Genomic DNA, 27,506 nt, shown 5'->3' on the forward strand with positions numbered 1-27,506 from the left:
GTCTACTTCTGAAGCGTTGCACTGTGGGTAGTTATCCCACATTTCTCGCAGTCTCTGCTGCCCATTGGAATGCTGGGTTGAGATTCCAATGCCTGATGGGGCAAAAACATTGTCACGGGTGGTCTGGGTACATGTCGTCAGGCTCCCCCCCGGTGAAAGCAACTGCAGACAATTGTTTTGTGCCTGTTTTCCTGGGTTACCAGTGCAGATGCCATACCACGTCAAGCACGGAGCCCGCTCAGCTCACTGTCACCATACGTGTCCTGAGTGCTTACAGATGGGGTACTGCATTGCTACACAGAAGCAGCTCATTGCCTTGTAGCAGCAGCGGTCAGTATGACTGGTAGCTGTTGTCATCTCCTGGCTGCTCTTTGCTGACCTTGGTGAGGTCAGTCAGGGGTGCCTGGTCAGACATGGGAGCTCCTGGCAGACCTTGGTGAGGTTCCTCAGGGGTGCCTAGACATAAATGGGAGTGACTCCACGTCCTTCTCTTCTTAAGTTTCATCTCATGAAGATTCAGTCTGCCTGGAAACTATGATGCCTACAGTCGTACTGCACTGTCTGCTGGTGAGCACCCAGGAGACGATGACGGCTAGCAGTCATACTGCACTGTCTGCTGCCAGCCTACCACTTGCTCCCCCGTCCCTTCCTCTGTGAAAGCAACAGCCAACAATATTTTGCACCTTTTCCGTGTGGGTGACATATTGCTGTCAGCATCGTCATCCACCCACCGCTTCCGCTGCCACTCTGCTCTCCTACAGATGCCAGACCACAGCAAGCATGGAGGCCACTGGGATCACAATTATGAGCACTGTAAACACCACACACATTATCCAGCAGTTTATGCAGAACCAGAACCTGCAAAAGCAGGTGACAGCAGCGCGGTGACGAGAGTGATGAGGACATGGACACAGACTTCTCTCCAAGTATGGGCCCCAGCAATTTGGACATCCTGGTGGTAATGGGGCAGGTTCACACATTGAACACCAATTCTGGGCCTGGGAAACAAGCACAGACTGGTGGGACCACATAGTGTTGGAGGTCTGGGACAATTCCCAGGGGCTACGAAACTTTTGTACGTCTAAGGGCACTTTCATGGAACTTTGTGACTTGTTTTCTCCTGCCCCGAAGCACAAGAATACCAAGGTGAGAGCAAACCTCACAGTTCACAAGCAAGTGGCGATAGCCCTTTGGAAGCTTTGAATGCCAGTCAGTCAGGAATCAATTTGGAGCAGGCAAATCTACTGTGCGGGCTGCTGTGATCCAACTAGACAACACAATCACTGAGCTGCTGCTATCAAGGGTAGTGACTCTGGGAAATGTGCAGGTCATAGTGGATGGCTTTGCTACAATGGGATTCCCTAACTGTGGTGGGGCGATAGACAGAACCCATATCCCTATCTTGGCACCAGAGCACTAAGGCAGTGAGTACATACACCAAAAGGGGTACTTTTCAATGGTGCTGCAAGCACTGGTGGATCACAAGGGATGTGTCACCAACATCAACATGGGATGGCCGGGAAAGGTACATGACGCTCACATCTTCAGGAACTCCGGTCTGTTTCAACAGCTGCAGCAAGGGATTTTCTTCCCAGACCAGAAAATAACTGTTGGGGATGCTGAAATGCCTATAGTTATCCTGGGGACCCAGCCTACCCAATCACAGAATATCAGAGTTGGAAGGGATCTCAAGAGGTCATCTAATCCAACCCCCTGCTCAAAGCAGGGCCAATCCCCAATTTTTGCCCCAGATCCCTAAATAGTCCCTCAAGGATTGGACTCTCAAAGCTGGGTTTAGCGGGCCAATGCTCAACCCACTTAGCTATCCCTCCCCCATGGCTCATGAAGCGATACACAGGCAGCCTGGACAGTAGTCAGGAGCTGTTCAACCATAAGCTGAGCAAGTGCAGAATGGTGGTAGAATGTGCATTTGGACATTTAAAAGCACGCTGGCGCAGTTTACTGACTCAGACCTCAGTAAAACCAATATCCCTATGGTTATTACTGCTTGCGGTGCACTCCAAAATATCAGAGAGGGGGAGACGTTTATGGCGGGGTGGGAGGTTGAGGCAAATTGCCTGGCTGCACATAGAAGAGTACAGGAGGGCATGGTGCACATCAGAGAAGCTTTGAAAACCCGTTTCATGACTGGCCAGGCTACGGTGTAAAAGTTCTGTTTGTTTCTCCTTGATGAAAACCTGCCCCCTTGGTTCACTCTACTTCCCTGTAAGCCAACCGCCCTCCCCTCCCCCTTAGATCACCACTTGCAGAGGCAAGTCGTTGTTTCAAATTCATGCATTCTTTATTAATTCATCACACAAATAGGGGATAACTGCCAAGGTAGCCTGGGAGTGGTGGGGGAGGAGGTAAGGACAAGGCCACACAGCACTTCAAAACTTATTGAATGCCAGCCTTCTGTTGCTTGGGAAGTCCTCTGGGGTGGAGTGCTTGGGTGCCCGGAGGCCCCCCCACTGCGTTCTTGGGTGTCTGGGTGAGGAGGCTATGGAACCTGCGGAGGAGGGCAGTTGGTTACACAGGGGCTGTAACGGCAGTCTGTGCTCCTGCTGCCTTTCTGCAGCTCAACCATATGCTGGAGCATATTAGTTTGATCCTCCAGTAGCCTCAGCATTGCCTCCTGCCTTCTGTCAGCAAGCTGACGTCACCTATCATCTTCAACCTGCCACCTGTCCTTGCATTCATATTGTGCTTTCCTGGACTCTGACATTGCTTGCCTCCACGCATTCTGCTGGGCTCTTTCAGTGTGGGAGGACTGCATGAGCTCATTTCCTTATGAGTGCGTTTTTTTTTGCCTTCTAATCTTCGCTAGCCTCTGCTACAGAAATGATAGGGGGAGCATTGAAACATTTGCAACTGCAGGAGGGAAAAAAAAAGGGAGAGTAGTAGTTAAAAAGACACATTTTAGAGAACAATGGGTAGATTCTTTCAGGGTGAACCTTGCTGTTAACATTACATAGCACATGTGCTTTTGGTACAAGGTTGCATTTTGCCTCTTATATTGAGGGTCTGCCGGTTTGGTGTGAGAGATCCCACATGCAGGGCCGGGCAACAGAATTCGGCTTGCAGGCAGCCACGGTAAGCTAGTCTTTTGGCTTCTTTAACCTAAATAAGATGTGGGAATGGCTTCAAACAGAGCACCCTCATTTCCCATACCAAGCACTCGTTGGGTTGGCCATTTAAAAGGAGGGGCTGTGGTTTTCGGGTTAACATGCAACACAAACCCAACTAACCCCCCCGTCCCCCTTCTCTGGGATGATCGCTTCACCCCTCCCCCCACGGCGTGGCTAACAGTGGGGAAGATTTCTGTGCAGCCACAGGCATACAGCCCAGCAGGAACGGCCACCTCTGAATGTCCCCTTAATGAAATTACCCTATTTTAACCAGGTGACCATGAGGAGTGACCACCCAAGAGAGCTTTATGGAGATGTTCCTGGAGGATTTCTGCTCCATCCCCAGACATGTTAACAGACTTTTCCAGTAGCTGTACTCGCTGTGAATGCATCCCAAATCTTCAGGGCAAATTAATCATTAAACACGCTTGCTTTTAAACCATGTATTATATTTACAACGGTACACTCACCAGAGGTCCTTTCTCTGCCTGGCAGGTTCGGGAGCCCACCTTGGGTGGGTTCGGAGAGTACTGGCTCTAGGTCCAGGGTGAGAAACAGTTCCTGGCCCTCTGGGAAAATGGTTTCCCCGCTTCCTTGCTGTGCGCTATCTTCCTCATCCCCAAAATGCACATCCCTGTTGCATGATAATCCACTGACTGAGTCAAAGCACAGGGGTGGGGTAGTGGTGGCTGCACCCCCTAGACTGGCATGCAGCTCACCATAGAAGTGGCATATCTGGGGCTCTGACCCTGAGCAGCCATTTGCCTCTATATTTTTGGTAGGCTTGCCTGAACTCCTTAAGTTTCACACAGCACTGCTGCAGGTCCCTGTTATAGCCTCTGTCCTTCATGCCCTCGGAGATTTTTTCAAATGCTTGGGCATTTTGTCTTTTGGAATGGAGTTCTGATAGCATGGATTTGTCTCCCTATACAGTGATCAGATTCCGTACCTCCAGTTCAATCCATGCTGGAGCTCTTTTGCGACTCCATCATGGGCACCTCTGCACTCACCTGCAGCTTGCCACGCTAGCCAAACAGGAAATGAGATTCAAAAGTTTGTGGGCCCTTTCCTGTCTACCTGGCCGGTGCATCTGAGTTGAGAGCACTGTCCAGAGTGGTCACAATGGAGCACTGTGGGATAGCTCCTGGCGGCCAATACCGTTGAATTGCGACCACACTACCCCAAATTCAACCTGGCAAGGTCGATTTCAGAGCTAATCCCCTCGTTGGGGGAGGAGTACAGAAATCTATTTTAATAGCCCTTTAAGTAAAAAAAAATGGCTTCATCGTGTGCTAAATTTGACCTAAACTCATAGTGTAGACCAGGACTAACATTTAAGGTGCAGCCTGTAACCCTTCAGTAAAAGGAAAAGCAGAGCTGAAACAGACAAACACACGGCATTTCTTTAAGACCTTTATTAACAGATGCTTGCAGTTTGACTTGAAAAAATTAGGTGTACATTTCATACAAATTAAAAATGAGGTTCTTAAAAATCTCAACTTGACCAGATATGAAACAATTTAAAAACCTTTAAAGGTGTATTGAGAAAAAACAGGCCTTTTAAAAAACGTTTGTCGTTCCCAAAAGGAGACTTCTTCAGGTAAAAATAATAAAAATCCCATGCTGCATAGATAATGCAGATAGTCTAGTTATCTGGTCAACAGCAAAAAGCAAGCACTTAAGGTCTTCAGTTCCAATTCTTTTGTTCATTTCTTATTGCTGGAATTTCATATTCTTCTCTTTATTTCATATTCTTTTCTTCTTTGATGACTAAACTGGGAAAGGAAAAAGACTATCAAAGATGCGTGTTGGAGGCTTAAGTGTTTCTGGTGATAAGATCATTTGCAATATTAATTCAACATGGATTCGCAGAACGCTTAAGAAAGGTGCACAAATTGTAGGACTGGAAGAGACCTCAACAGGTCATCTAGTCCAATCAGCTGCACTCATGGCAGGACTAAGTAGTATCTAGACCAGGAGTGGGCAAACATTTGGCCTGAGGGCCACATCTGGGTATGGAAATTGTATGGTGGGCCATGAATGCTCACAAAATTGGGGATTGGGGTACAGGAGGGGGTGAGGGCTTTGGCTGGGGGGTGTGGATTCTGGGGTGGGGCTGGGGACGAGGGGCTGGAACCAAAGGGTTCGGAGGGCAGCAGGGGGATCAGGGCTGAGGCATGGGGTTGGGGCATAGGTGGGGGTCAGGGGTGCAGGCTCCAGGCAGCACTTACCTCAAGCAGCATATCCTCCCTCTGGCTCCTATGCGGAGGTGTGGCCAGGCAACTCTTCGCACTGCCCCGTTCGCAGGCACTGCCCCTGCAGCTCCCATTGGCCGCAGTTGCCAGCCAATGGGAACTGCAAGGGCAATGTGCGGAGCCGCCTGGTTGCCCCTACATGTAGGAGGAGTGGGGGGGCGGGGAAGAGGGGGACATGCTACTGCTTCCAGAAGCCACATGGAGTCAGGCCCAGCATGCGCGGAACAGGGCAAGCCCCAGACGCCACTCCGGAGCTTGAGGGCCGGATTAAAATGTCTGAAGGGCCATAGTTTGCCCACCCGACAGGTGTGTTCAACCTACTCTTAATCTCCCATGATGGAGATTTCACAACCTCCCTAGGCAATTTATTCCAGTGCTTAACCACCCTGACAGTTAGGAATTTTTTCCTCATGTCCAACCTAAACCTCCCTTGCTGCAATTTAAGCCCATTGCTTCTTGTCCTTTCCTCAGACGTTAAAGAGGACAACTTTTCTCCCTCCTTCTTGTAACAACTTTTTAAGAACTTGGAAACTGTTATGTCCCCTCTAAGTCTTCTATTTTCCAGACTAAACAAACCCATTTCCCCCACCCCAACCTCTCTCAAAGGTCAGTCCGCACCCCCAAATCTTCTCTCATAGGTCATGTTTTCTAGACCTTTAATCATTTTTGTTGCTCTTCTCTGTACTTTCTCCAATTTGTCCACATCTTTCCTGAAATGTGGTGCCCAGAACTGGACACAATACTAATCAGATAGGAGTAGAGTGGAAGACTTACTTCTCATGTCTTGCTTACAACATTCCTACTAATGTTCGCTTTTTGGCAACAGTTACACAATTTGTTCTTGACAAATCCATGCTGTTACTTATCACCTTATTATCTTCTATGTGTTTGCAAACTGATTGCTTAATTATTTGCTCCATTATCTTTCTGGGTACAGAAGTTTAGCTAACTGGTCTGTAAGTCCCCAGCTTGTCCTTATTTCCCTTTTTATAGATGGGCACTATATTTGTCCTTTTCCAATCTTCTGGAATCTCTCCCGTCTTCCATGACTTTTCAAAGATAATCGCAAATGTCTCAGCTATCTCCTCAGTCAGCTCCTTGAGTACTCTAGGATGCATTTCATCAGGCCCTGGTGACTTGAAAATATCTTACTCGTCTTAAGTAATTTTTAACTTAACTTGTTTTCCCTATTTTAGCCTCTGATCCTACTCCATTTTCACTGGCATGCACTGTTAGACATCCAATCACCCCCAACCTTCTTGCTGAAAACTGAGTCAAAGAAGTCATTAAGTACCTTTGCCATTTCTACATTTTCTGTTATTGTCCCCCCGCAATTCAATAATGAGCCTACCCTGTCCTTGGTCTTTCTCTTGCTTCTAATGTATTTGTAGAACATTTTCTTCTTACTCTTTGTCTCTCTAGCTAGTTTGATCTCAGTTTGTGCCTTGGCCTTTCTAATTTTGTCCCTACATACTTGTGTTGTTATATTCATCCTTTGTAATTTGACCTAGTTTCCACTTTTTGTAGGACTCTTTTTTGAGTTTCAGATCACTGAAGATCTCCTGGTTAATCCCTGGTGGTCTCTTGCCATCTTTCCTACTCAGTGTTAGCTTAGACCTTTTCCCCATTGTTGTGACTAGAGCCTGGAGTTGACTATGTGCCACTGTTACTCACTGCATATCAAAACAGCCTACTTTTTGTTAGGAAGCCACTTATCTATTGGGTCCTACGCTGCATTTGACCCTAGGCTATGTGGCAGCGCACTTCCCCTTCCCGATTCTCCCCTCATTCCCATCCTCTGTTTCCAGAGACTTACAATATTATTTGAGAAGGATTGTACCAAAATTGATTTTACACTGGTACTATGTTTTAAATTCACAGTGTGCTGCAGCTCTCATATAGATCAGGTGAAAGACTAACATTTTGGCTGCTGTGGAAGCCTAAGGCTTTTGGCCCCTGGTGGCTGTCGAGAAGACATTTAAATACTGCATCTCTTTCCCCTTTAAGGCACAGGTGAGGAATTTTTCTGGAGGAGAAGAATGAAATAAAGAACCTGGTTCCGCTATCTCTGCAGTGCCATTTAAGAGCCCAAAGATCTCTCAGTATACAAGGAATAGATGAGCACTACTGTCCATGCTAAGGAGAAACTAAAGTCGCCATCTGACTTCATCTCAAAAGGTGTTAAGATTAACACATCGCTGAATGACGGGAGTTCATATCTATCAGCTAATAGAAAGCTCTTTGCTAGGAACAACTAGAGCAGGGGTGTCCAATCAAGTAAACTGGACCTGTATGACATGCAAATTCAACAATCTAAACTTTCATTTAAAAAGAGTCTCTAGCCCTCATGGTTAGGAGTACAACCTTGAAAGTGTGAACTGAACAACAGACTCTCAGTCTTGCCTTTCTGAATCACAGGGCCTTAAACAGTAACTCAGATGCAAACTCCTGCATTCCCTAATAATCCCTTTGGTGTGTTGATACTGAAGACTAATGATGACACGAGTCTACATCAGTGGTCCCCAAACTACGAGGCCTGTCCCCCCGCTCCCGGGGGACACAGGGGAACATTCGGGGGGGTGCAGTGTGGACTGGGGGGCAGGGAGGGAGCACCACCTAGCCCTGCTCCGCCCCGGCCTCCAGCCCCGGATGCAGCTCCACCCCAACCCTGACTATAGCCCCACTCCCAGCAACTGAAGGAGCATTGGAAAATTACATTTGGGGATAATGGGGGGGACGTGACTTAAAAAATTTGAGGACCACTGGTCTACCATAACTATTTCACAGAAGGGTGAGTGGCAGTCCATGGGGTGGGAACTAAAGGTTGGTGCAGCGGAGGAAACAGATGAAAAAGAACAGAGGACATCTAAAGACAAGGAACAAGGACAGAAACACAGAAAAGCAGATCTGAGGAAAACAAACAAAGGGCAGGAATAGTGATGGTCCTAGAAATGACCTATTCTCACGATAACTAAAAGTTTAGTTACTAAATAAAGGCCATATTCCAATTTTCATTTTTACAAACTTTGCCATGGCCAGTGAAACATTCCTCTCTGGTAGAGCAAAGGCCAAAACTAAATGCAGTATCAAAAGGGCAGCCACACCAAGCACTGTTTGTTGCCTCCCTGCTTTTTGATGTGATGTCTTTGCACATGCAGCCAAACATGACATTGGCTTTTTGTTGGCATACCACATTGCAGACTATTCCTAATTGGCTGCGTATGATTGCTAGGTCTTTCTCAAGATTCAGTTTCTCACATTCTCTAGGTATTAGTTTTTCCAAGTTGAATCTGTCCACATCTCTCTAGCATCCTGGGTTATTCCTCAATCCTAGTCAATTTTAGCAACTCCTCAATCTAGTATTATCTAGAAGTTTAATGTACTGCTATTCTCTCCTCCAGATGAGGACTGATTCTAATGCATCTGCAATATCCCCACTAGAACATCTCCCACATGTCACTACATTGTGCTTATTGTGACCTTGTGGGAAGTGTTTCAACCAGTCTTCAGACCATCTGAAAGTGACCCTATCCAAGCCAGTTTGAGTTAATTTTTCAGTTGAGTAACTAAAATACAAAAATTAGCCCAACACTGTTCCATTCATCTACTAACATAATTCTACCAAAAGTCCATCAAGAATAGGGTTTATCTTTTAAAGAATTAGCAAACAATGCTGCTTTTACCTGTAGATGTTTGGTTATTTCAATATTTGTTCCATATAGTTGTAAGGTGCGACTAAGATCTCATTCACATACAATTACAACCACTCCTGCACTTACATGATTCTTATTTGCAACATACATGAGAGCTAAATATCTGCCACCAGGCTAAAGCACTGAACACATCCAAGCCTAGCCTTGTACAGGACATGGCTAAGATCCCATCTAAAATCAGAAACCTCCTGCAGCTAAGTCCCCTAGTTTATAGCTGTCCTGTTGAAAGAACTTGAACCTGCAATCTGTTACAAGACATTTTACCCAACATGTGCATTCACACCAAATCCAAATGGCAAGAAATGCATATTATAACACAGGAGTTCTCAAACTGGGGGTCAGGACCCCTCAGGGGGTTGACAAGGTTATACCTGGGGTGTCGCTAACAGTCAGCCTCCACCCAAAACCCTGCTTTACCTCCAGCATTTATAATGGTATTAAATATATTAAAAAGTGTTTTTAATTTATTAGGGGTTTGCACTCAGAGGCTTGCTATGTGAAAGGGATCACAAGTACAAGAGTGAAAACAACTGCTGTAACAGTTAAAACCTGAAGTAGGTTAGAAGTAAAAAAAGCTTCTGAAGGAACTCTATTATAGTAGAATATCTTAAACAAGAATGAGAATACCCACCCGGATGATGGTAGAGATGGTAAGCCGGCATTTACTCAGCCCCGCCCTGCTCAGCCTCGGGAGCGGACGTGTTCTCAGCTGGTGGTTCGGCTGCCTTCGTCTCTTTGCCATCTTGTGGTTTAGGGTTCTCTGGGCGTCTGCGTCGGTAGTTGAAGTTACGACGGTACCGACGTTGAGGTGGCTGCTGACCTTGGGTCTCATCCCCTTGGTTCTCTTTATCTTCTTCGTTTCCTTCCTCCCTAGGCTGTCTTTGACGAGGAGGACCCCTGAAAATCAAGCTAGGCTTTAAGGATGCACCTTCTGACCACTGTGTTCTAGCACATAAACAAAATTTCATAACATAACAAGTGGATCTGCAGCATACCTGCGAAATCGTGGTCTGTAACCCCGATACATATTCTGTCTGACCTGTCTGCCTTGTTCTCCTGCACCCTGGTTGTCAGCACCCTGAAATAATGTACATCAAGACAACTTAGCCAGCTACAAGAGCGAACAAAATCAATGGTTCTCAACCAAGGGTCACGGGGCCCGGGGGGGGGAAGGTTTGAAGAGAACACAAGCAGGTTTCCAGGGAGTCCTCCAAGCACGGCCAGGCATTAGATTCGCTGGGGCCCAAGGCAGAAAGCCGAAGCCCCACTGCATGGGGCTGAAGCCTGGGGTCCTGAGCCTTGCCATGCAGGGCTGAAGCCGAAGCCAAAGCCCAAGCAACTTAAGCTTTGTGGGGAGCCCAGGCAATTGCCCTACTTGCTACCCGCTAATGCCGGCCCTGGCTTTTGTATGCAGAAAATCAGCTGTTGTGGCACAGGCGGGCTGTGGAGTTTTTATAGCAGGTTGGGCAGGGGCCCCCTCAGGAACAAAAGGTTGAGAACCCCTGAACTAAATGACTTAAACCAACTAGTTAGAAGTCGCTATTAGCCATAGTGGCAGTTTGGCGCACTGAATCTTTGTTGGGTAAGAGCAAAGTATCTGGTAAGCGCCAAAGAGGTCCTGGGGCACAAACTAATGCATTATGTGTGGAGTCTAGTTTAGGCGGTTACCTTTAAATAATTAAAAAACTATCTGAAAAAATAACTGATTCACATTTCATACTTAAATTATAGCATTTTTGAATTGACAGTCTGCTGGCAAACAAGATTTCTGCTCTTTAGCTCATTTGTATTGCTAAACCTTACACAGTCAAAGGAAACAAACCCAACATCCTACATATAGGTAGCTGAAAAGCCCCAACCCCTTCCATTATAAGCAAGATAGTACAGTATCAAAAGTTATACAAAAATTACCTCCACTATCTCTCCCTGCACAGGAGGGTTGGAATATTGTGGTCGACGCCCATAGGGTCTACGCATATAGTAAGGTGGGTACCGCCGCCTGCGGTAGGGACGGCGCTGTTGGGCTTGCCCTTCTGGTATGCTATCTGATCCCTCGTTCTTTTCCCCACTCTCACTGTTCTGGTAATTTTGCTGGTAATTGCGTGGAGGACCCCTACGTCGTGGATACCGTCTGTAATGGTTACGGTCTGCTGCGTATTTACTGCCTTGTACTGGAACTCCACCAGGACCTGTAACATTAGCTGCCTCTGCACCCTAAAAACAGCATGATAGTGTTAAGTAATGATCAGAAGAGGAAAAAAAGTTACATTCTCATGCCATAACTGACTCGTAAGTAAATCACGATTAACTGAGCACACATATTGGAAAGCGAGAAAAAAATTTAACCTCCTTGAACTTCTCATTAGCCATCTACTCAGAAGAAGCCACCAAACATCAGCCCAAATGGCAAATCAATTTTTCTGTGAGTTTTAATATTAGAGAATATGCTCACCTTTTCACCTTCTACCACATCAAACTCCACAGTCTCTCCATCACCTACACTGCGAAGGTACTTCCTGGGGTTATTCTTCTTTATGGCAGTCTAGTAACATAATATTCCAGAATTAGCTTTAGACGCACAGCATGCAGAGATTGTAAAGATATATGAAGAGATTTCCTAGATTTTGGATGTACTTGAACATTCTGTTTTCCTTGGTAGAATGTGCTTCCTTGAACTAGAAATTCAGCAATATCAGCATATAAACTAACTTTTAGTTTCAACAGAAATATGCTAGATTTCACAGGGGAAAATGTCTAACAAAAAGTGCTCGCCCAAAACTGCCTACAGTAACATGTAAATTCAACTACAGTGGCAACATTCTAATATATCTTAAAATAATGCTACAAATATTTAAATTAATTGGAGGCAGACCTACCAGATAAGTGTCAAAAGCCACTGATACTAGCCTATGAGGGTTCCCATAAGTCTGACAATATAACAGGGCATGCAGGATTAGTACAACAAATAGCCTGTTCATGTCCAGTACTGTCAAAACAAGGAGCATGCTTCTCAGCAAGCTTTGCTCCACTTAACTGCCATGCCTTGAAGAATTAAAAAAAAATGAGATAAAGCAATCAAACTGATAAAACCAAATCACTGTCAGGAATATTTTAAAAAAGATTCTCAATAATCAATGCTGATCTATACAAAAGAAAAAAGGTTCGCTTTGCCCCTGGAATTTGTGTATTCAGGATTCCATCACACTGTATTATTTCCCACAAAACTAAGACTACTTTAAAAAAAGCATATGGCCAAATACAGCCCCAAATTTACACTTCCAGATCAGTGGCCTTTTTTCCAAGCACTGAGCGCATTTAACTCCCACTGAAGTCACTGAAACTGTGAGAAGAAAAGGATTACTTGTGGCACCTTAGAGACTAACCAATTTATTTGAGCATAAGCTTTCGTGAGCTACAGCTCACTTCATCGGATGCATACTGTGGAAAATACAGAAGATGTTTGTTTTTACACACACAAATCATGAAAAAATGGGTGTTTATCACTACAAAAGGTTCTCTCTCCCCCCACCCCACTCTCCTGCTGGTAATAGCTTATCTAAAGCGATCACTCTCCTTACAATGTGTGTGATAATCAAGGTGGGCCATTTCCAGCACAAATCCAGGGTTTAACAAGAACATCGGGGGTGGGGTGGGGGGGGGGGTGTTAGGAAAACAAGGGAAAATAGGTTACCTTGTATAATGACTTAGCCACTCCCAGTCTCTATTCAAGCCTAAGTTAATTGTATCCAATTTGCAAATGAATTCCAATTCAGCAGTCTCTCGCTGGAGTCTGGATTTGAAGTTTTTCTGTTCTAATATCGCAACTTTCATGTCTGTAATCGTGTGACCAGAGAGATTGAAGTGTTCTCCGACTGGTTTATGAATGTTATAGTTCTTGACATCTGATTTGTGTCCATTTATTCTTTTACGTAGAGACTGTCCAGTTTGACCAATGTACATGGTAGAGGGGCATTGCATGTCTGTAATCGTGAGAACTCACCTCTTTTACAGTCAGGCCACTTATTTGGGTATCTGTGTAGCTATGTAAGTGCCCATCAGTTTGAAAATAGCTGTTATTGGATTATAAATTCTAAAACCTTTGTTACAGCTGAGAATTTGCAAGAGACATTGAAGTTTCCACAGCAGTGTTTATTCTACTATATAGTCTATTGAGGTCTAAAATTAAAGAGCATAAGCTAATGTAAAACCACACTAAGTACTACACGCAATGGTACAATTACAGTTGAGGAAAACAATTGCCTGATCTCATTTCAGTTCAAACTTGAAGACAGCCTGAAGTTGAGGCACTGCTTCCTTCTTAAATCAGTTGTAGCCACAACATTGCAAGGCTGCTTAAAAAGCTTAGTTTACACCCTGATCAGAAAAAGTGTTCAATCCTGTATTTCTGAGTATATTTTAAAATAAAGATTAGGCTGTCTAACCTTGCAACACTTCAGAAACAAGCCTACAGCTTCTAACAGACTGTGCAACTACATACTGAAAATCCCCATGTTTTCTGGAGTCAGAAGAGATTTTTAATAAATCCTGTAAATGCTCAGTACACACTAATCCCTCACAAAACCACATTTTGTTTACCAAACACTTTTTGAGCTCAGTAGTAGAGCACAAGCATGAGAACTTCACAAAAGTGAAATAGTGCTGACAGCATCCCAGCATTTTCATGCCCCAGAGGGAATGAAATCCACTGTAACAATACATTTGCAAATTTTCAGTCTACTGATCTACTGTTGTGTTGAGACGACACCAGGAAAGCCTGCTCCCCTAGTTGCTCTGCACAACTGATGTCTGAAAAGAACCCAAATTGGTAACAGGATGGGAGAGAGCTTATATCTTCCTCAAACGCCTATCAAATTAGAGATTTACTTTATAAAGACAGGTTTCAGAGTAGCAGCAGTGTTAGTCTGTATTCGCAAAAAGAGAAGGAGTACTAGTGGCACCTTAGAGACTAACCAATTTATTTGAGCATAAGCTTTCGTGAGCTACAGCATCCAATGAATGAGTTGTAGCTCACGAAAGCTTATGCTCAAATAAATTGGTTAGTCTAAGGTGCCACTAGTACTCCTTTTCTTCTTACCTTATAAAGTCACTGATTTTATATTTATTTCAAATTGGATCTAAACTGATTGCTAGTTACCATGTACTCACTGCCTATATTACAAAAACACCATCAAATTACATTATTTTAAAAAACAAAACAAACCCTAATAACTAGCTCTCATAGTGTTTCATCAGCATCTCTCACTTCACAATCTTAGAAGTAATTATAGAGACTGAAATTTAGTTTCAGTTTATTTTCCATTTACTTCGCTCATTTTCTAGCGCTTTGCATACAGTCAAGCTTTACTATGTTCTTGATGATCAGTCATATATCCTGTTACACACTTTTTGGAAGATTTCAGGACACTCAGAAACTGACCAAAACTTACTAGTTAACCAAAAAAATAGAAATATCACAATACACTTTCTGAAATTACTTAAAAAACAGGAAGGGTATTCTGCTCCCTTTATCATTGCAGTTAGTTTATTCCTGGCTAACTGGCCACAGAAAATAGTAAATAAGTTTTGTAAGTTGCACAAGGTTAACTGAAATACTGCTAACTTTTCAGCTGTAGTACTTATAAGTGTTATAACTTTCCTAAATTCAAGATTTTTAGCCAGAAGTATGATTTTCAGATTGCCATGGGTCCTTCAATACAATTTGAATTTTAAATAACTTATACATTTAAGTCAGGAAATATAAAACAGTGCAGCTGAATCCTCACAGTTCTGTCCTCTTGTGTGTGTAGAACATGGGAATTACCATAATGCATCAGACCACCTGTCCATTTTTTCTTTTTAAACAGGTTCTACTGATTGCCCAGCATCATATTCAGAGGAAGGTGTAAAACTCCCATGGTTGTTCATTATGGAAGAGCCTGCCCTTTGGGTTGTTAGTTAATATTGAAACAGGTGTGAATTGCTTTATGCTTTAAGGGATTAAGGTTCTTATCTCAAAGGTTTTAGTCAAATGTAAGTGTAGGCACTCATTTGTGTAAGCAGTTTTCAAATCCTACTAAGCTTTCATGAATACCTTGTACCAGCAAGTTCCACAACTTAAATGCTGTGAATTTTCCATTTATTCTTACAGTTTCTAACTGATGACAGAATTTTACTTCTCCCCCCATGACTACTTTTAATAGCTTCATGAAGGACAGTCAAACATTTATTTGGATTTTTAATTTTTTTTTTTTGCTAGTTCTCCTTTATCCTTTTGAAAATTCTTCAAAAATATCTTAACAGATTAAAGGAAGAAGCGTACACTTGCACATAATGAGGTTTTTAAGTTAAGTATAAAATATGTAAATATAAAACTGTCCAGGCATGAAAAATATAGGATTACAATGGAGACTGTTTGGCAACCTTAACTATACGGATGTACTACTTGTACCCACAGAATGAAAATCCATGGTGTTAAGGCAGATGACCTTGGAGAACTAAGATTTCTTCAGTGAACACAGCATCTAATATGCTCCCCCTCCCTTCAGTTAAGCTTCAACTCGTACAGTTCACCAAGTCAGCATAATAAGCTTTAGTTCTAAAAAGAGGTATCTGCACTACCACCTGCAGAAAAGTAACTCACCTGGTGTACAAACACATCTTCCTTGGTGTCATTCCTGCAATACAAAAAAAAATTCAGATTCAGAAGGGTGTGGTGAACAAAACCAACACATTTTCTAGACTCACTAATGTTTGGCATGGGGCCAAACGCTAACCTGAGGTACTGCCAAAGACCACATTGGCTATCAGTACAGTAACTCCTCACTTAACATTGTCTGGGTTAACATTGTTATGTCACTGATCTATTAGAGAACATGCTTGTTTAAAGTTGCACAATGCTCCCTTATAACGTTGTTTGGCAGCCGCCAGCTTTGTCTACTGCTTGCAGGAAGACCAGCCCGTTGGAGATAGCTGGTGTAGGCTTGGAACCAGGGTGGGCTGGCAGCCCCCCAGCAAGCTATGAATTGCCAGGCAATTCAGGTGTCCCTCCCCTCACTGCCGTGTGCTGCTCCTGCCCTCTGCCTTGGAGCTATTCCCAGGACCTCCTGCTTGGGAGGGTGGGGGGGCAGAGCTGATGTCAGGGTGTCCCACCTTCCCCCATTCCTGTACCCTGTCTCCACAGGGCAGAGGGGCACACAACAGGGCTCAGGACAGAGGGAGCTTGCTGGCAGCAGCTGCTGTCTCAACTTGCTGATCTACTTAAAAAGGCGTGGGGTCAGCGTACTTAAAGGGGCAATGCGAGTCTCTCCCTCACACAGGGTGTGTGCGCACGTCTCTCTCTCTCACACAGACGTAAGCCCCAGCATTTTGGAAAGTGCAGGGAGTGGTGCACTCCAGTGGGATAGCGTGGGTTCATCATAACATTCAGTCTCCACAGGGAACATTTGCAGACACTGCCATGTGTCTGTTGTGTCTCCTCCCTTCATTCCTACTGCCTTGTAGAGTGTGAGGCTACATTAACAATAATGTGTTAACCCTTGAGGTCTTAGCTAAGGGCTAGTTCATCAGTTAGCAACAAGGCATTCCCTTGGAAATACTCCACCCTCTGACTCCACCACCTCAACCAAGTTTCACAATTGTCATTGTTGTGTACAGTATTAAATTGTTTAAAACTTATACTGTCTCTGTGTATATATATGTCTTTTGTCCGGCGAAAAAAATTTCCCTGGAACCTAACACCCCCTATTTACATTAATTCTTCTGGAGAAACTGGATTCGCTTAACATCTTTTCGCTTAAAGTAGCATTTTTCAGGAACATAACTATGTTAAGCGAGGAGTCACTGTACGTGATGTCCCTACCCCTTAACTGCATTCTAGTGTTCAAATTAAAAGGATATCAACCCAAGTGCCATATTTTGAACACCCTACCCCACTTCAATTTTCTGTAACTAAAAAGTTGGCAAGAAACATGAGGTTGTTGGGAGTTTAAGTGTTTGACAGCACTAACTCATCAGGTTAAGCAGGGAGAAGTAGATAAATTGATATCCCTTTACACAGAGGAAGCAAAAAGTGGCAAATATTTTTGAAAAAAGGAAACATTTTGAAGACATACTAAGTAAAAGAGTGCTTTAAAAATATCTGATAAGTCAATTTCAAAGAGTTCAAGCATACAAGGTGCTTTAGTTAAAAAGTAGGCACACTAGGCCTAGAGATCTCTCAACAAAATCATTCCTTCCCTTTACTCTTGTGTGTTCACACTGCCCGCTACCTCATGCTCTTTCAATCACTTCACACCAAGTTTATGTCCCTCCTACCCCTCCATAATGCATAACTCAGTCGGTTTTTCCCTCCACTTCCTTTCCAACCCCCCTGCAGTTCACTAGTTTCCTAACAGATAGCATTTCTCTCCCCACTCCCACTCAGGTCCAAAGGAGATATGGCGAGGAGAACTGGAGGGAATTTTAGCATGGTAATGGTTAAAATCAATCATTTCTGGTAGTGCCCCAGTGTCTAGATACTTTCCAACAAAGATCACAGTGCTTTTCCCAGCAAGCTCACAATCCTCAGAAAAAGAGGAGCATGATTAAGCTGATGACTGGCCATGTCATCTTAATACAGAGTTACTGTTATTTAAATAAAATAGAATTTATCTGCTATTCCCAATTACTCACGATTTTCATTGCCAGCTAGTTCTCTCACAGGTTACATCAATGGTGGGTCTTTCAGGGAAACCTGAATGTAGAGGTTAATGGCCTTGTCGATCAGATCAGGGAAAACATTCAGTACACAGGGGTTGCACAGAAGACAGCATAAGCCATTTGTATGGTGGCAAATGGATAGACAAGGTAGCATCAATGTAGAAAAGGCACACTACCTATTCAACTTTATTTAGTTTTGCATTTGCCACCCCACTCCCCCTTTATTTCATGAGTCTTTATGGACAGTGAATGATAGCACAAGTCAAAGCTCCTCCCTAGACATGAGTGTGCTGCCCTTCAGATAAAGTAGTATGTTAAATTTGCAGTGGGGAGGCGTTTCAAACACTATTCAAAGGAACCTAAAGAAATCAGAAATATGGGAAGACACTAAAAGATTTGATCTGGACAACCAAGTCATAGAATCATAGAATATCAGGGTTGAATGGGACCTCAGGAGGTCATCTAGTCCAACCCCCTGCTCAAAGCAGGACCAATCCCCAATTTTTTCCCCAGATCCCTAAATGGCCCCCTCAAGGATTGAGCCCACAACCCTGGGTTTAACAGGCCAATGCTCAAACTACAGGGGGAGGGATAGCTCAGTATGTCAATACATCTGCAAAAACCCCAAAGCAATATTCAGTAGAAAGGAGTCACTTCAGAAGCTGTAATGAAAGTGCACAAGTAAGATCTGAACATGCACTGCAATACAGCAGCAAATAAAGCCACTTCAATGTCTGTTCTGCAGTCAAGAGACACAGTCACTGCAAGGAGGGAGTAGTCTTAATACAACTCATGTGACTTCATCTAAAACTGAAAACTGAAATGTGATGTAAGGAATGATAACCAAGTGTACACTAATGTATCACCACTGTTACAATCACTAATGTATCACCATTACTGTGCAATTGCATTGTCTAATAGAGTATGCCATGTAAGGTATCAATAGAAAAATTATGATCTATTAAGTACAATAATTCTGTTTATATGCATCTTTGTGGCTCAAGTTATGAATACTGGCTATGCATTTCTATCAAACATGTTGTGTTCCTGAGTTACACCTCGCCCCACCCAATAAATTTACATCAAGGGTAGCCAGTTATGTGTTGATAGTTCATTAAGAACACTCAACTCTCAGGAGGGGCCCATTGAAAAAAACCTCATCCCACGCAGTAAGTTTTCTTTACCAATGGCTGCCCCCTGCAATTCAGCAAACCACGTAAGGACACGTGACCTAAGACGGCATCTTTTACCATTAACTTTTCATGCTCATGTGACCCTGGACTCCATATCAGGCCATTAACTTTCCATGCACGGGGGTTAGGCTATAAATTGCAAGCCGTAACATCACTGCTGTCTCTTCATCTCCTGCTTCGCATATCTGGAATGGATTTCTAACAAGGAAGCTTAAAACAGGGAACTGAATGATCCCCAATCTGTTTGGGTGAATCCATACCTTTTACAAGATGGCAGATCTACATCACTGCTATCATAGGCACCAGCTTCCTCCAGTCCCAAGGGTGCTCAACCCCCGCTCTGCCCCAGACCCTAACTCCACCCGAACCTCAAGCCCCACCCTTCCTGCCCCCACCTCATCTCTTCCCATCCAGTTCCATCCCTCCATGAGCATGCCACATCCCCTCTTCTCCCCCTCCCTCCCAATGCCTCCTGCATGCCACTGAACAGCTAATTGCAATGGGCAGTTGGCACTGAGGGGGGGAAGAGAGGGAGCTGGCTGCCAGTGCATGCTCAGCACCCACTAATTTTTTCTCATAGGTGCTCCAGCCCTGGAGCACCCATGGAGTCTGCGCCTATGACCCTGACCTGCAATCTCTGAAATCAACTGTAATGTATCTGTTTCCTTAGCCATTTATAACTTTTTTATATATGTACTATTAAATCTTTAGCTGTTAGTTACTAAAGGGTTGACTCTAAGAGTGACTTTTGGGTAATATACTGACCTGGTCCCTTGGGATTGGAAGAACTTTATATGAGATGAATCTGGTTTTCAGTAACCTCTCAGAGTCCAATTGTATGGGTGGTGAGCCAAGTGCTGAAATGCCTAAGAGGACTTGTTTTTGTCTTGTTAACCACTGTACTGATACAGGAGCACATCTTGTCACTGGCTTGGTGAACTCTAAAGACAGACTGACCACTAGTTTGAGATGTGTCTGCCCTGTTTCTCAGCAGTCTGTCCTGAGTTGGGCATTCTCAGCTGTGACCACCTTAGGCACTGTGATATGAAATACTTAGTATTTTTAGAGCATCTAATAAACTTAACTTTAGTGACCACTTGTGGTCATAATTTACATCACACTGATCTCCAATATTATACTGATGCTACGTATGGGCGTAGAACCATTTTTATTATATAGCAACTGTGAGAAAAACACACTCTGTGGACAAATATGACAGTTCATGATGCTATTCCTTGGGAGTGCTGTGAGCTTCAGGGGTTAATGGAGCAGGAAAACTGAAACTGAGAACATCTAGGAAGAGCACTGCACTGTAAGCCTCTTTACTGTTTCAGTAGGCAGAGAAACAAAGTCACAACACACCACAGCCTCCAGGAGCACAAGCACTTTCACCTTACCAACAGTTAGTGATGCTTCAAGTTAATAAGATACCTATTGGCCAGAAGATATGAAAGATGAAACCTTCAAGCAGGGTCCCAGGACAAGATCCTTCTAGAAATCCCAGAACCTCATCTCTTCCCAATTGCTGAGATGACAGCCTTCTCAAAGCACTGCCCCAGGATCATAGTGCTGAATTCTCATATTCACCAGCCAAAGTCATTTGTGCCTACTTCTGGCAAGATTAACACCCACAGTTGGCTTTGAAATATGCAACAGCTGCCTATTTGGCTTGAGATGATCTAGAATTCCCCCAGTCACCTTAAAGGAAGATCGCAGTGAACTGAAAGTTAACTGACTTAGGGTCAAACAGGATCACAATCCTCAGGCATGTGCATAAGTGTATACAAGATCAGGGTCAAAAATCACTACAAAGAATTTAAAACAGATTCCTAAAGTTCAAAGTGCAGTACACTTCTCTGGATTGCCATTCCTCAGACCATCTAATCCAATATCCTGTCAGTGGCTAGTTCCAAATGCTTCACAAGAAGCCACAAGAAATTCAGTAGCTGACAGTTAATATAATCTCCCCTTGGGGAAAATTTCTTCCTAACCCACTGCTTTGAAGTTTGCTCACCCTGAAGTATAAGATTTATATCCTTATAAAAGTTTTTTGCAAATCCTAATGTAATTCTAAATCTGCTAATTATCTATATAAACATTAATACTTTAACTCCTAAAATAACTACCTCAAGCGGTATTATCTGGCAATGAGATCAAGTTAATTATCATAGAATCATAGAATATCAGGGTTGGAAGGGACTCCAGAAGGTCATCTAGTCCAACCCCCTGCTCGAAGCAGGACCAATTCCCAGTTAAATCATCCCAGCCAGGGCTTTGTCAAGCCTGACCTTAAAAACCTCTAAGGAAGGAGATTCTACCACCTCCCTAGGTAATGCATTCCAGTGTTTCACCACCCTCATAGTGAAAAAGTTTTTCCTAATATCCAATCTAAACCTCCCCCACTGCAACTTGAGACCATTACTCCTCGTTCTGTCATCTGCTACCATTGAGAACAGTCTAGAGCCATCCTCTTTGGAACCCCCTTTCAGGTAGTTGAAAGCAGCTATCAAATCCTCCCTCATTCTTCTCTTCTGCAGGCTAAACAATCCCAGCTCCCTCAGCCTCTCCTCATAAGTCATGTGTTCTAGACCCCTAATCATTTTTGTTGCCCTTCGCTGGACTCTCTCCAATTTATCCACATCCTTCTTCTAGTGTGGGGCCCAAAACTGGACACAGTACTCCAGATGAAGCCTCACCAATGTCAAATAGAGGGGAACGATTACGTCCCTCGATCTGCTCGCTATGCCCCTACTTATACATCCCAAAATGCCATTGGCCTTCTTGGCAACAAGGGCACACTGCTGACTCATATCCAGCTTCTCATCCACTGTCACCCCTAGGTCCTTTTCCGCAGAACTGCTGCCTAGCCATTCGGCCCCTAGTCTGTAGCGGTGCATTGGATTCTTCTGTCCTAAGTGCAGGACCCTGCACTTATCCTTATTGAACCTCATCAGATTTCTTTTGGCCCCACTATTATGCATTGTGTAAACAAATTTTACAATTTTAAACTTTTCTTTTGGTATAATCTGAAGTCGCCTTGTGTTTTTGTTATAAGTCTGAGTACTCTGTTTGCGTTCTCTAGACCATTAATTATGGTGTACATCTCCTCTTTGCACTACACAATCCAGATACTGTTTAGAAGTGGCACTTTCTTACTTAAGAGGTCTATTCCCTGTGGGTATTCAAAGTAAATTCTATGGAGTTCCAAATACATCATCAGATACATGTGCAACCCCATTTGAGGCAATGGGGCAACCTCTGTCATTGAAGACCTAATTACTGTTATAACAGAGAAACATTTGATAAGATCCTTAGAACCCAAGATGACACTGCAGAGTAAAACACTAAATATAAAATAGACAGCCATACTGTCATTAAGCTAACATATATTTGCATCAAAACCGGATGATCAGAGTTACAAAAACACAATCTGCAATTAAATACAAGCAATAGCTGAAGTGCTCTGTTTATGAAATGTTTTTCTTACAGTAAACGAGAGATCCCAGAAAGAACAGTCTTGTTCTAAGAGTTGTGGAAATGTCATGAAGTTCCTAGTTTTTGCAACTTTAACCTTCCTGTCTTGGTAACATGTGATCATGCAGGGTTTCTCATTAAACTAGCAGCTCCAGGGACGAAGAAGCTGCCCAATTCATATTAGTTAGTTAAAAGGCATCTGAATGTTCAGAATATTATGTGCTGTAATTTCCTTGATTAACTTACATTTTCTTTTTAAGTGAAATTTTCTTTAATGAATGTAGTTGTAAATACTTTCTCTACAAGTAGAATGTATAACCCACTGTTTTGAACTTGCAACGGTCAAGAGTTCCTAGCACTTACAATTTAAACAGCTATTCCTTGGTCTGGTGTTTAAGATTCAGCCACAGAATTAAAAGGCTGTACATAAGAAGTGTTTTACACTTGAACTATAGGAATGTCCAGACATTTAAATGATACATGTGCAAAACCAATTAAACATAATCTACTAGACCTTTTACATAATCCAGCCAATTTTATGAATGAACACATCAGAGCCTACACCTGCGCCCTCCTGGATAAATAAGGAATTCAAAGTAGTTTGCTTTGTCAACACTAGTTCCTACATATCCTATTAAGAAAAATTAGAGCAAAAACAATTGGGAGTGTTGGGAGGAAAAATGAGACAATAACCTGTTAGGATGTCAAGAAGTGGTATGGTGCAGAAGTGTGTGCTCTAGTTCACTAAGAGGAGTAAATAAACATCTTATTTATACAATAAAACTAACTGTTGTCTATTATAATTGCTCATTGTGTTATTTCACATTACCCTATTGGGGAGGGCAGGTATTCTGAGACTCTCAGATAACGCAGGTACTACTGTACACCTCTCAAAGCAATACATGGATTAACATAGTTATTCTCTTTGCCTCCATATTACTGCTCTAAGGGCTCTTTGCCAGCTCTGTTTGCAAAACACGCACTGACTTCAATGAGAGTCCTACATGCAGAAGGCTTCCAGAATTGAGCTGTAAAGGAACTTGGCATCTTATTAAAATGCAACCAGCATTTAAGCACCTCTACTGAGTCACGGCTAGAGATTCCATCTCAAGTATTAACAAACATAGCTCTTATTAAAATAATCCAAGATACAAGGAATACTTTAAATTAGTATATTTTAAAAAACTGGAAGTAGCTCATTTTCTGATAGCGAACACTTTAGAAAATATAGCTGGTCTTTTTAAAATTCATTCAGAAAACTCCTTATGCTCATTTTTAATCTAATGAGGTATTTTTACAGGAGACTTCTCAGTTAGTCTCCCTTTCTAACTGACAACACAGAGCAAACAGTGAAAATGGAGTTTACACAAAGTGTTGTCAAATGGAGAAAAAAATTCTAATTTGTTAGCCATCTTAGAAATTCCCTGCAACAGGTTTAAAACAGATCATTTAAAAATTATCTAACTTTGCATAGAAGGGCAAACTGAACGAGTTTAAAAAATAAAACTATTGACCAGACCATTTTACTAAGTGTACTCTTTGCAGTTCAGTTAGCATTGATACGCTCCGTTTTTGTTCTAGAAGTGACATTTCTGAGAGTGGTGTAATTAAAAATGAAACTAGGTTCAGTATAAATTACTATGCTTATAGTCAAATGACTTTCAAAAATACCAATGCAAGTATCAATACCTAATGCAAAACAGGTTTATCACTTTTGTACATTTAAACACAGCTTAGAATCAAAAAAGTATTAACACAGGGCATGAACCTGTTTTACATTTAAACCTCATCTCAAAGGATCAAAGACACAAATCACTACATATGAAAATCAACTACCTCCAACACTGACTAAATATCCCTGTTAAAACCACTTTACTGAAAACTCTGCAAGAGAACAAAAGCGGAATACAGAGGGGATACCTGCATTAACAACTTACCACTTCTGTGAAAAGCCCCATGAGACAGAGTGATCAGGTCACACCTGATCCACACGCATTATTCCCTACAGCTCACAAAAATGTTATTGAAACTGTAACTACACTTGGGTCCAATGTTTGTTTGGAAATATCCAGAACGTCAGCCAAAACAACACTTGCAGACAAGCGTCTTGCCACATACCAAAGGAGGAGGCTGTGATGACAGCCCACTGCTCTAGTCCTGCTGACCTGAGGGAAAGCAGGCAGGGACATGGGGAATTACTATGATTGGATTTCTTACCTGGTTTGGTGGAAAACTAAAGACAGAAAAATGTGAAACAATAAACCTAATGTGAGTAGTGTTGGGAGGAAAAAAAGCCATGACTACAATGTACTTGAATAGTCAAAACGTCTCCCTGGGGAAGTTCTGCAGCAGCCACCAAACCCACCAACCCAGTCTCAGTCCATTCCCCAGGCTAGTCATCTCAGCACTAAGCCACTTGAAAAGCTTCGTAAAGACTCATCTGAAAGCCAGTAGATGTGTCAGATGAGGCCTGGTCAGCGAACAGAGTGACAGATACAGTGACTCTGTCTAAAGTGTTCCCACGGTCCCCACCCAGCTCTCAGGACACCATCCCGCCCCTGAACCCCTGGTCAGCGAGCACATGGCACCTCCTTCCTCACCTGTTGATGAAACCGTAGCCGTTTCTTACGTTGAACCATTTTACTGTTCCCAAAACCTTCGTTGCTGAAAGAAAAAACCGAACATGTCACATGACGCATCGCCCCCATCTCCGGGCAGCTGAGCCAGGTTCCCACCGCGCCAGTGAGACGGGCTCGGCCCCCTCCCCACCGGCCGGACCCTTCGGCCAGCGCACTCCAGGACGGCCAGGCCTCACGGAGCGTTGCGCGCTGGGGTCCCGGGAGGGCACGTGGCTAAGTGGGTCTCACACAAAGGCCACGCGTGGCGGACATTTTGAGTCTCTCCGCGCCAGCCCCGCCCCATCCACCGCCGCACGCGGGGCCCAACGACTCAGGCGGCGCGCGGAGCCTAACGGCCACTGCGCGCGCACCAGGAAGGGGTCTCGCGCCTTCCTGTGGTGGAGGAGGGATGACGCCCACAGACCCCTCCCCTTTAGCCCCTCCACATCACCCCCCCTCACCGATGACCTTCTTGTCCCCGCCGGCGGGGGGCGCCGCCGAGGCCAGGCCGCTGCCACCGTTGCCGGTGCCGCCGTTGGGTTTGGACTCGGCGGGGGCGGTGGGGGCCGCCGCGGGGAGAGGGGCGGCGGGCGGTTGGGTCTCGGCCTCGCTGCTCATGGCGGCGGCTGTTCGGTGCGGACGGTGGTGGTGACTGGCTGTTGCGCCGCCTCCCGCGGTGTGATGGTGACTGGGGCCGGCCGTGGGGGGGGCTGCTCCCTGCTCCGGGCTCGCTGGGCTCCGCTCTCCGCTCCCGATACCGATCGAACTGACCACAATGGCGGCCCGCACCGGCTAGCCACCCCGCATGCACCGCCCACTAGCTCATTCACTGGCTGCGGAGCTTGACCGTCACGCGACGTGCAAACTCATTGGTTTCTAAAAATCCGCCCACGCGGTCACTGACGCACCCATTGGATACGGCGCCTGCCCCTCATCGAACGCTCTCAGTTATTGGGTGCTTCTATCCCGCACAGACAGCTCGCTAACATCTATTGGCCGCAGAGCCGGCCTCTCATATAACGCGCACACCCATTGGCTGTACGAATCAGCGCCGCCGGGCCTTTTTTCGGCCAGTTTCATTACTCCTCCCTTGCGGAGCGTGATTGGTGCAGCAGCGCCGCTGATTCCGCTGCCTGGAGAAGGCCGGGGGTGGGAGAGCGCTGGGTTACAGCGGGGGTGGGGAGCCGGAGGGCCCGCAGCACGTGCCCTGGCTTGAACTGGTTTCAGAGCAGCAGCCCTGTTAGTCTGTATTTGCAAAAAGAACAGGAGGACTTGTGGCGCCTTAGAGACTAGCCAATTTATTTGAGCATAAGCTTTGTGAGCTACAGCTCACTGGTGTTCCCCTGGGGCTGCCCTGCTCCCTGGCCAGTCTGTGGGGAAGGGGCCTGGCTTTCCTTTAGGTGGGAAACAGCTGGGTCTGTGTGAGCGCTGGGCGCCTGGCTGGGATAGGGCATGCAGGTGGGGGTACCTAGGGCCTACAGAGACCCCCCCCCCCCGGGTGTCCCCCAGCCCGGCACAGAGACGCCCCCACCCCAGGGTGTTCACCAACCTCACGCCGGTCCGACGCCGTTCACACACGCGTCTCTGAGGGCCCTGCTGCGACTCTGGGCAGTTCGGCATCAGGCCTTGTTTACGCTGGCGTATTATAGTGCTGAAAAAACACCCCTCTGAGCAATGTAAGTTTCAGCGCTGTAAAGTGGCAGCGTAGACAGTGCACCAGCAGGAGCTACTCTCCTCCTGGGGGTGGGTTTTTTACAGCGCTGGGGAGCGACTACATAGCCACATTAAAGCACTGCCATGAAGAGACACCCTCAGTCCACTCTGAGGCGACTCCCCTGAGGCATGAGCACTTCCTCCAGGCTTGGAAGGGAGGTGGTTTCTGTAATGAGGTCGAATGTGGCTTCAGATGGGATGTCAGGCCACGGTAGAGGCTGGTGTTGGCAGTGGAATCTGAGACCTAGACTGTGAGCATCAGGACTAGGTTGACGCAAGTGCTTTTGCAGCACATGTAGCATGCATCCAACTGCTGTGTGCTCTAGGAGATGGAAGTTGTTTTGGACCTCACTTTTGCATTTGGCATATAAATCATAGAATCTCAGGGTTGGAAGGGACCGCAGGAGGTCATCTAGTCCAACCCCCTGCTCAAACCAGGACCAATCCCCAACTAAATCATTCCAGCCAGGACTTTGTCAAGCCTGACCTTAAAAACCTCAAAGGAAAGAGATTCCACCACCTCCCTAGGTAACACATTCCAGTGCTTCACCACCCTCCTAGTGAAAAAGTTTTTCCTAATATCCAACCTAAACCTCCCCCACTGCAACTTGAGAGTAATGACTCATTCTGTCATCTGCTACCACTGAGAACAGTCTAGATCCATCCTCTTTGGAACCCCCTTTCAGGTAGTTGAAAGCCGCTATCAAATCCCCCC

The 27,506-nt window shown here is 44.7% G+C and overlaps 1 protein-coding gene across 3 annotated transcripts; it reads right to left on the reverse strand.

Annotated features, from left to right (window-relative positions):
- Positions 1-4,528: 4,528 nt before the first annotated feature.
- YBX1 (Y-box binding protein 1) lies at positions 4,529-25,857 on the reverse strand. 3 transcript variants are annotated; one of them, XM_077837022.1, is made up of 8 exons: positions 25,540-25,857; positions 25,061-25,124; positions 15,737-15,770; positions 11,549-11,638; positions 11,008-11,310; positions 10,092-10,174; positions 9,728-10,005; positions 4,529-4,898 (listed from the first exon to the last, which is right to left on the reverse strand). In XM_077837022.1, exons 1-7 carry the CDS (start codon positions 25,694-25,696, stop codon positions 9,759-9,761), a joined length of 978 nt encoding a protein of 325 aa, XP_077693148.1. In that variant the 5' UTR covers positions 25,697-25,857; the 3' UTR covers positions 4,529-4,898; positions 9,728-9,758. The 3 variants fall into 3 exon arrangements, with proteins under 3 accessions (XP_077693148.1, XP_077693147.1, XP_077693149.1); XM_077837021.1 differs by having other exon boundaries at positions 4,529-4,903; positions 25,540-25,856; XM_077837023.1 differs by having other exon boundaries at positions 4,529-4,903; positions 9,728-9,993; positions 25,540-25,854.
- Positions 25,858-27,506: the final 1,649 nt, after the last annotated feature.

This window comes from Eretmochelys imbricata, chromosome 18 (genome assembly GCF_965152235.1).
Source record: "Eretmochelys imbricata isolate rEreImb1 chromosome 18, rEreImb1.hap1, whole genome shotgun sequence".
NCBI lineage: Eukaryota > Metazoa > Chordata > Testudines > Cheloniidae > Eretmochelys > Eretmochelys imbricata.